This window comes from Acanthisitta chloris, unplaced genomic scaffold (assembly GCF_000695815.1).
Source record: "Acanthisitta chloris isolate BGI_N310 unplaced genomic scaffold, ASM69581v1 scaffold821, whole genome shotgun sequence".
Taxonomy (NCBI): Eukaryota; Metazoa; Chordata; class Aves; order Passeriformes; family Acanthisittidae; genus Acanthisitta; species Acanthisitta chloris.
The window spans coordinates 61,061-70,900 of NW_008656295.1; the positions used below are offsets into that span (position 1 = coordinate 61,061).

General features: G+C 45.8%; 1 protein-coding gene across 1 annotated transcript in view; it reads left to right on the forward strand.

The window, feature by feature from the left end:
* The first annotated feature begins 5,938 nt into the window (after positions 1-5,938).
* IL13RA2 (interleukin 13 receptor, alpha 2) overlaps positions 5,939-9,840 on the forward strand; it is a 9,468-nt gene continuing 5,566 nt past the window's right edge. Inside the window, 4 exon segments of the mRNA XM_009084245.1 lie at positions 5,939-6,020; positions 6,952-7,103; positions 8,691-8,844; positions 9,328-9,448. Coding sequence (XP_009082493.1) covers positions 5,939-6,020; positions 6,952-7,103; positions 8,691-8,844; positions 9,328-9,448 — 509 coding nt within the window.

Genomic DNA, 9,840 nt, shown 5'->3' on the forward strand with positions numbered 1-9,840 from the left:
GTGTATCTGTCAGAGTCCAGGAACCCAGATCAGGGCCTTCTCTGCTCTTTGAAACATGTTATTCAGCCTGGAGGCACCTTTAAAAGTTTGCCTTCCCTGGGCTTTTAGTGCTTTTATTAATCTTACCCCTGCAGAGCAGCTGAGAGGTTCTGGGGCCTGACCAGGCTCCTGGAGGAGGAAGAAGCTTCTGTGAGATGTTCCTGAGCACATAGTGACTAAAGGAGTCACTCACCCAGCTGACAAATCCCAAAAAATCTCATTCATGAACAAACCAGACAAGTCATCTTCCAAAACCAGTTGCAACAGGGAAGGCAGACAACCAAACAGGAAACAATCCCTGTGGCTTTACCTGTTGCTGGGCAAAGGGGTGTCTTGCTGCTGGTCCCATGAGGCTCTGAGGAAAGGTGGGTGCAGGGCACAGCAGTGAAGGGATGAGCCCAGCCAGCAGCAATGCCAGCCATGGAGCCTGGGGACAGCTCAGTGCACAGAGCTTTGCCTGGGCATTCTCCCAGTTGCATGCAGGGCTTGCTGGTGAGCCAGAGCTGGTCTGCTTTTATTTACATATTTTTCCATGAGCTTATCATCACTTTATGAAGAAGAAGTTTTTTGCAACTTAACCCCATTTGCAGAACTGTTAGCAAGACGCGAAAGTCCTGCCTGTCCCTGCCCTGCCCTCGAGGCCATGAGGCTCTGGTCTGGCACATGCAGGGATTTGCCCTTTCTGTCCCACAGCTTGCTAGGGCACTGCTGACAGCTGCAGTGGGTACAAGCCAAGGTCTGAGCACGTGGCCTAGTCAGAGGTGTGCCCTGAGCCACTGATGTCTTGCACTCCACTCAGCATTGGTGGAACAGGGCATGGATTGTCTCCAGTGTGCCTCCAGCTGATGTCCTCCAGGACCAGCTTGGAGGTTGCGCTAACACTGGCAGGGGGAGGAAAACAGCACAAGCACAGGTACTAGTGCAATGGTGTGAGGCAAGGAAGAGAAAAGCACCTGTCTTTTGCCAAAGGAGTTGATTTGGGCAGGAGGGTGGCTGGGGGAGGCTGGACCAGCAGACACTGTTCAGCACAGAGCTGCACTCACAGCTCCTTCCTGGGTGCTCCAGCACTGCTGGTTATGTTGTGGATCCCTATTGCTGCAAATCCTAACTATGTGTTTTTTTCCAACCTAATTTTCTCAGGAATTGACCCAGTGCTAGAGCACTTGGGAACTGGCATTCACCCTGCTGGCAAGTGTTTCTCATTTGTTTCAAATGATCTGTCCAACGTGACCTTTTCTGCTTAAACAGCTTACACAATGAGAGTGCATGAATGTTAAATTTTAATCTTGCATAACTCTGAAAACAGGGCCATACATTTACCAGCAGCAAGCAACTTTTTTCCCCCATCCTTTGCAGAAAGTAAGAAGGAAACAGCCAGCACTGTGCAATTTCAGTGAAGGAAGAACTCTCCCATAACCCCTTTACCCTTTACCAGGGTTCTCAAGGCAACTGGGTTGGCACAAAATTCACAGGGTTCTCAAGGCAACTGGGTTGGCACTACCTGTTTCTGCTACTTTTTGCTTTGAAAAGATGAGAAGCAAGGGACTGTTCACCTGTTCAGTGGTCTCCAACCATGAGCAACCATGGTCTTGTGGGCTGTTTCCCAACCAAATGACACTGCAGAACAGAATATTGGTGGGTCATGGGCTTCCTGTTTTCCCACTCCAGAGCTCTCTTTGGCACCTGGCAGGACTAACTGGCTTGATAGTTTGTGTACTCTTCCTCACACTCATCTCTGTTTTCAAAGCTGTGGTCTCACCCAGCACACAGCACCTGGTATCTGTTCTTGGAGCCAGCTGCTATAATCTGACATAAGGGCTCACTTTCTAACTTTAGCATAGCAGAAGGTTGAAAGTTTCTGGAATTTTCCTTGCAACTGTCTTGAAAGTTCAAGAAGTTCAAAAGTGCAGAGAATGATCATGCTCTTTCCACTGACACCTACAGTCACAGCATCCTATTGGAGCCAGAAGCAAATGACTTTGAAGTGATGGGAACATCTTCACATTGAAAAGTAACCACACCTCCCTCAGGTGTGCATGGCCAAGACAGCAGGCTGGCAGTGTGTCTACCTGCATACACACAGTGGAATGGAGAGGACACCTGATGGGTGGAAAGGGGCCTGATCCTGTTTTTTTGCTCCAAAGCTTTCCCATTGACTACAGCTAGGAAGTGACAACATATTTGGGCCGTAAGTCAGAAAGTCTTATAGAGGTACTTGGAGGGCAGTTTTCTTCCTTACTTGAAGCACTGCTCCAGTCCCTGATGCTGTTCCTCATGTTCTTTGTATGTCTGAACTGTTTCTCAATATGCCAGAATTTGGCCATGGGAAGATCCAGCTTCAGCCACAGCCTGTGCACCACAGCCCTGCCCTTTCTGAAACATCCTTCATTATCCCTCCTGGAGGGAAGTTGCTGCAGCCAACTTCCTTCAGCTCACACAAGGCAAAATGGAGATAACAGACCCATGTATTACTGGCCATGACCGTGGCTGATCCTTAGTACAGCTACAGAAATCATTGTATTCTTTTTCAGCAAGGTGTATTTCATAATAGAGTTCCCACCTGGGGCAAGCCAGGTGTGGGTGAAGCACCTGCTCCTCGCAAAAGGTGCTTCAGTCTGGGGGCAAGGAAGGACTTGCAGGGTGATGCAGGGAAAGGAAGTGACAGGCAAGGGTGTACAAGAGTCATGGCTGATAATGATGAGTAGCTCACCATGAGCTGTGGTGTGTGCTAGCAGCCCAGAAAGCCAATCGAATCCTGGGCTGCATCAAAAGAAGTGTGGGCAGCAGGACAAAAGAGGTGATTCTTCCCTTCTGCTCTCACGAGACCTCACCTGGAATACTGTGCACAGTTCTGTGCCCTAAACCTAAGAAGGACATGGAACTGTTGGAGCAAGTCCAGACGAGGCCACAAAGTTGCTAAGAGCACTGGAGCATCTCCCCTATGAAGACAGGCTGAGAAAGTTGGGGCTGTTCAGCCTGAAGAAGAGAAGGTCATGTGGAGACCTTATAGCAACTTTTCAATATCTGAAGGGCCTACAAGGGAGCTGGAGAGGAACTCTTTATTAGGAACTGCAATGATAGGGCAAGCGGTAACACGTTCAAATTGAAGGAGGGGAAGTTTAGGTTAGATATTAGAAAAAAGTTTTTTCCTGTGAGGGTGGTGAGACACTGGCACAGGTTGCCCAGGGAGGCTGTGGCTGCCCCAACCCTGGCAATGTTCAAAGCCAGGCTGGATGAGGCCTTGAACGACCTGTTCGGGTGGGAGGTGTCCCTGCCCAGGACAGGGGGTTGGGGTTAGATGATCTCTAAGGTTCATTCCAACCCCTAAAAAAATCCTATGATTCTATGGTAATCTCAGCCCACAGGAGAGGGGCAAGGGCATGGATAAATCTCTGTGTTTCCTGCAGAGCCCTGAGAGCCAGGAGAGGCTGGATTTGCTCCAGAGCCAGCAGACCCAGCCAGCTTGTGGAGAGGCACCGGGATGGGTCACAGTGGAACTGGCCCTGGGCCCTCTGGCTGTAGCTGTGTGGGTGTGTGGGTGTGTGGGGCCACAGTGAGGTGTGAGGCTGTGGGTTCCAGCTGCTGGGGGCAGCCGTGTGCTGCCAGTGCTGCAAGGGGCTCAGGCAGCCTCCAGCAGGCAGCCTCACTGATTATGCCATTTGATTTTCATTTTAATGAATCATTTAAATGTTTCAAACATACCTTTGGTCTGCTTGAGCACAGTTATAGTGTGAATTTATACCAGAACCTCATCAATTCCAGCAATGATCCCTGTGGTGCTTCGTTGGTAAAGCCTCTGATCACGTGGCAAGTGCCAAAAGATTGCAATGTGGCATCTGATCCCTGAGGGGAACAGACAGACCTCTTAAAACCTCTTAAGAGTTCTACAAAATAAGAAGTTTTGATTTCTACAAAATACAAAGTTTTGAGCAGAGGAGCCATGAGGCTGCCAAGATGCTCAGCACTCCAGAGGTAGATGGGCTCCCATGCACTTCAAGGTTTGGGTAGGAGCACTTCGATGGTTTTAAATCTTTCTGTGAAAGCCTTGATTTTCACTTGCCTGGTGAAACCATATGAATATGTTCAAAGTAACTGTACTGGAAATGAATAAAACTTTCTCTGCTAACATTCACGCACAGTCCTTGGATGGTGCTACTCACCAGCTCTGAGTTACAGCTGCTGCTTTTCCCAGCTCTGTAAGACAGCTCTTCGTATCACTGCAGCCTTGGACTGAATTACGAGACCTTTCTGAGACAGAGACTTATGCATACAGCCAGGGTTGTACTGACACAAGTTTTATGGTGTGTTTGATACGTAAAGAAATGACTGGAACTTCTCCACATATTCTCATCTCACATTGAAACAGAAAAATTACTGTGTTGATCATTGCTGTAATAACAGCATGTGATGTAATAATGATAATTATGTGATGGACTTGGGGGGATTTGATATTAGTTAAAATTGAAAATCAGCTGTTAAAATGGATGTATCTTTTTAGTTGCTGCTATATATTGCCAGCTAAAATTTCTGGTTAGTTTATAAAACACATACCCCTTCACCAGCACAACCTGGCTCCTCTGGCTCCTCTGAGCCACTTTTTCCAATGGTGGGGTCTTTGTTGAGCCCAATCCTCAGATATCTAAAGGTGTCTCTCACTTGTAGTTCTGCCATTGGTCAGACCCCCAATTTCATGTGGTTGCACTGTAGCTATGGGTGCTGAGGAGTAAGCAGTCATGCCAGAGTATGAACTAGGAGTTCACCTGCTTTAGCCAAGGTTTCATGGGCAATATAAAGTGAGTTTGTGATCTGGAAGGATCTCAGTGATGCATAGCATGCTCACATAGATGTTGCCATGTTCGAGCAGTGGCTTCAGGCTTTCAGAAAGATTAATATCTAAATCTATGTCTATGTATATACCTATATCTGTAGCTATATCTATATCTAATCTATGTATCTCTCTCACTCCCCTCTCTATCTAGTCTATACCTGTACCTCTATCTATATGCAAAAAAAAAAAGAAAAACTTGTAATCCATCTGCTTTCTGGCTGGTGTGTTTGTAGGCAGTAATTCTTACCCACCTTCAGCATGCAATCAGAAGGAAGGAGTAGCTCCCTGCCCAGAAACAGCTCTTCTCCCTCTCAATTCCCATCTTCCCTCCAGCAGACATGCTCAGGAAGAGAAATGTGTCCCCTTCAAAAATTATCATGACCACTAAGAAGAATTCTTGCAAGCATGCATAGATTCATAGTTTCATAGTATGTTTTGGGGTTGGAATGAACCTTACATATATCATCTAGTCAAAACCCCTTGCCCTGGGCAGGGCCACCTCCCACTAGAACATGTTGCTCAAGGCTTTATCCAGCCTGGCTTCCAAGCATTCCTATCAAATCAGGGAACAGGAAAACCAAAATCTGGTGATAGTTGCATGATGTGTCTGTTCATTGGATAAGGCAGGGCTCAGGCATTCTGCCTTGGGTTATTTAAAATGAAATGTTATCAGTCCCAGACACTTCCTATGGTGGGGGGTCAGTCACTTGGTTGAATCACTAAAAAAAAATGCCACAGACAGCTTGGTGACTGAAGTACAGGATGACATGACTTTGGTGTGTGCTTAGCTAGCCAGAAACTATTTCAAATGAAGCCAAAGTAATTCATGTGTTGCCATCACAAAAAAGTTACAAATAGAAGTCCTCTGGGAAATGATTAATCAGACTTGGTGAACGAGTAAATAGGCTTTTGTTGTCAGTGCTGAGCCTGCAGAGGGAATACCAGGGCCCCACTGATGTGCTGAAGCCTTTGAACCCCACTTTGTTTCCCCAGCCCCCTTGCTCACATGCTGCAGGACTGCTCTTCTGAACCACACGCCGTCCAGCGGAACCCCTGACCACCAACCTCTGAATGGCTCCCCAAAGGCTTTACATTCTCTCCGTGGCACTGCTGTGGGGCTGTGTGGTGACCTCCTCTTCCTCCCACACCACAGGTAAAACCCAGCATGCTGTTTGTGTCACTGTCTAATGCCTGCTTCATGTTAACTGGGCCCCTTTATGAAATTAGTCCTTCAAAGTTTTCCTTGTATATGTGTGTGTGTGACTGATTTATAAACCTGTCATCAATTGTGTAAATATGTCCTGTCTTTAGTGGATAGTTTTCTGAGACAATTTGAAAAGAGCCCAAACTGCCTTTGGTGCAAGGAGAATATATTGTTTGATATAGAGTTATCAAATAAAAATACTGGTCAGATACATAAATGTTCCTGAGCATGGTCCCAGATGGACAGATGTGTAAGAAACTAGGTGTAAGAAGGCTTGTTCATACTTCGAGAATAATACTTTCTTCTAAAAATATTTTGCTCTGTGTCTGTGTCGTGTTTGGTTCTTGGTTGTTGCTTTTTCCCCCATTAATCTTCAATATACTTGAAAGGAATATTTAAAGCAATAGGGATGATTTGGGTTGGTTATGATTAAGGACTATAAATCTCCCTGACAGCATGCTGTGATCTGTTATCCTACGTTGGTGTACATGCTGAACACAATGTTTGCAGAGATACTTGTCCTGACAGTCAGTAAATATCATGAGTTAAAGGCAAGCAAATACAGGACTTGAAAGGTCATCCCAGGACAGTAGTTTCACTTAAAACAACTGGAAAAAGAGTGCCAAAGAAGTGGCATTCGTTGGCCTTTTCCATGGTCCTTGAGTATTTTCTTCAAGCACCAGCAAAACCTGGGGGGGTTTGGGCTGGGCAGGAGCAGAGCTTGTGCATGTTTGGTGAGAACGGGGCTGGACCTGGACCAGCAGCGCGTCCCTCCACATCCAGCAGCTGGTTTTCTCACACAACATATTTCACCACTGTTTTATGTTTGTTTTCTTCACCTTTACACTCTGTTTTAAACTCTGCTTTGTTTGTAATGTAGTTGCTCCCCCACGAGACCTTCAGATCACTGACCCTGGACTCCTAGGTTCTCTTGATATAGAGTGGAAACCTCCACCCAGTGTACAAACCTTCAATGAATGCACAGTAAAATACAAGTTAGAATACCGCAATGCTGGTGATGGAGACTGGAAGGTAAGGCAAAGCATGAGTTAATCCTCCTAAATCCAGGCCATTGTTCTGCCTTTAGTTCCTGCACAGGTTTGTTTCCATTTCAAGGAGGAGGCGTACCAAAGTAGTTCCAGCTTTCGAAAAAGCCGGGCTGTTCCAGTGGTTTGAATCTTTTGCCGAAGGGGAATATATTTTGAAACATAACAGCCCCAGCAGCCAGGGAAGAGGCTATTTCTGTCAGAGGGCAGGGTGCTTGCAGTCTGAAAAAATCCTATAACATCCAATAACATTTCTCATTCTAAGAGGCACAGCACTTTCTGCACAGGTCATTACAGGGTTTGAACTGAAACTCCATGCCAACAGATCCTTAGGGATGCAAAGTGGTGAATAAATAAAAGTTACATTTCACTGATTAGCTCAATGCTCGACCATTCCCTTTATCCAGAAGGATGTTTCTAATTACTATTTACTTCTGTATTTTAGATATGGTTGACTCTAACTCAGCTCTATGATACAGTTGTCAGTGTTCTCTCCTTGATGTGTAGCAGGGCAATAGCAGACAGGCACAGGAAGGGTTGTAGAAGCATGTTTTGGGAGTGCTTAGAAGATGAAAGCTGATGCAGGATTAGGAAGGTGAATGGAATGGGGAGAGGAGAAACCCTGTGCAGATTCTTCTATGATGATTTTAACTGGCATTCAAAACAAATAAAACTTAAAAACCCCACATTGGAATTCCCTAAATCTCAAGTAATAAAAGTGTCTTAGACAAGGCAGATCTACAGACTAGAAAAAAATCACCTCTGACACCTTGCCAAAAGCTTGACCCCAGATAAGGTCATGAGGAAGAGTCAGTCTGAAAGATATTCACTGCACATCTGCAACAGCAAACATCATTGATGTCTGTTAGAAACATCTGGCTCAACAGGGCACTTGGGAACTGCTGATGAAAATCCTGACTGTGGACTGTGCCTTCGCAGTTCCTGCTGCAGCACGTGGGTGCAGTTCATGGCATGTTACTTCTGTCCTACTTGGGTAATGTGACACTTTCTCTATTGTCATTTGTTGTAACTCTTGTTAACTTAGTTTTCCTTGCACAAAGGAGAGTAAGTGTGAGGCATAAAAAAGAGAAAAACCTTCAGAGAGGGTACAAAAACATTCCACATTGTGGTGACCCCACACTGTGCTGCCTGGCTACTGCTCCATCCTTGCAGGGTGTGGTTGTGCCTCCTAGGGGAACCATCCATTACAGGACTCATTGTTCCTCTGTTTCTGATTATCTCATGTCACGAACAAATGCCTTTTATCTGGATTTGTAGTAATATCCTCATCAGACCGTCCCTAGTGCTCCTGGCTGCTGGGGATCCCTTAAATTAGTCTGCTCTGTCTTCTTATTACTGATGTCCTGGGGGGTGGAGAGACTCAAGGCAGCAAGGCTGAACACAGCCAGTGGTACAAAAGGGCTGGAGAAGCAGATGAAGCAGGATATACATGTAAAGAAACATTAAAGCACACAAATGAGCCAACTTGCAACTAGACTAAGGGCAATGCCAGCGAACTCTGCAGCACACCTAGTGACAGAAGAGGTGCTTATAAAATCTGTCTTTCAACCAGGTTATTTTTACTAGGAAGCTAAAGATCAGGGTTGGATTTGACCTCAGCAGGACTGCTGAAGTGAAGGTGCAGACACTGCTCAAAGGACAGTGTACTGGTGATGTGGAGGTGGAAAGTGACTGGATTTATGCTACCTTTCAGGTTCCACTGCAAGGTTAGGAGCAGCCTGTGGTACCTGGTGCAGTTTTGTACTTTGCATGAGCCTGTTGCATGAACCACTGCTGGCCTGAGGGTTGCTGGATGGTTGCAGGGCTTGTTAAGGTATAGGAAACCAGAGCATCTCTGCTTCCATTGGCTGTGATTGTGGTTACTCGGGGCTTGCTTCCCTCTGCCTGTACTCGAGCTCTGCTTGGTTGCCCTGCATGAGCTCCACTGCTGCACAAAAAGATCAGTTATGCATCTTTCTGCTCTAAGATGAACTGACTTTTATAAGGAAGGAAAAAAAAAGTGAACTGGCTTTTATAAGAAACAGAGCACTTAGCAGTAAAACTATCTAATAATGCTGACTGGCCTTCTTTTTCTTTACTTCCTTTTCTTTCAACTGCAGTGCATAATTGTTCAAAGGCATAAAATGGTATTTCTGCTGGCCCTGATTGGTATGCTGCTAAATAGAGGTTATTTCTTTCTCATTTGACAGGAAAACTGAAATCAGAGGTCCAGAATTTCCACTGCATCTATCATGACTGGGAATACCTCAAATGTACTTGGCAGCCAGGTCCCCTCACTCCTCGTGGTGTACATTATGGGCTATATTATTGGTAGGTATCAGGAAAATATAAAAGCATCCAGGTAGCAACCAAGTGAACCTCTCAGGGTACTAAAATGCCACAGTAAATATGCGTTTATGGCTGGCAATTCTATTGCCCAGTCCACCCAGAATGAGCCAAAATCATGCCCAAAGCAACATGTGCCTTCTGGCAAGGAAATACCAAATCCCTTCTTGTTTTCTTAAAATCAGGGTCATGCTGATCTTCACCAGAGAATGCCTTCTCACCCCCTCCTTTCCTTTTACTCACCCCCATGGAGTGTTTTCTGCATGTTGTCCACCACAAAGCCTCGTGCTTTCCCTTTGCTGAATGGACCTGAATCATTCTAGCCACACATTTTCCATGATCATAGTGCATATAATCTCTAGAGGATAGGATTCAGC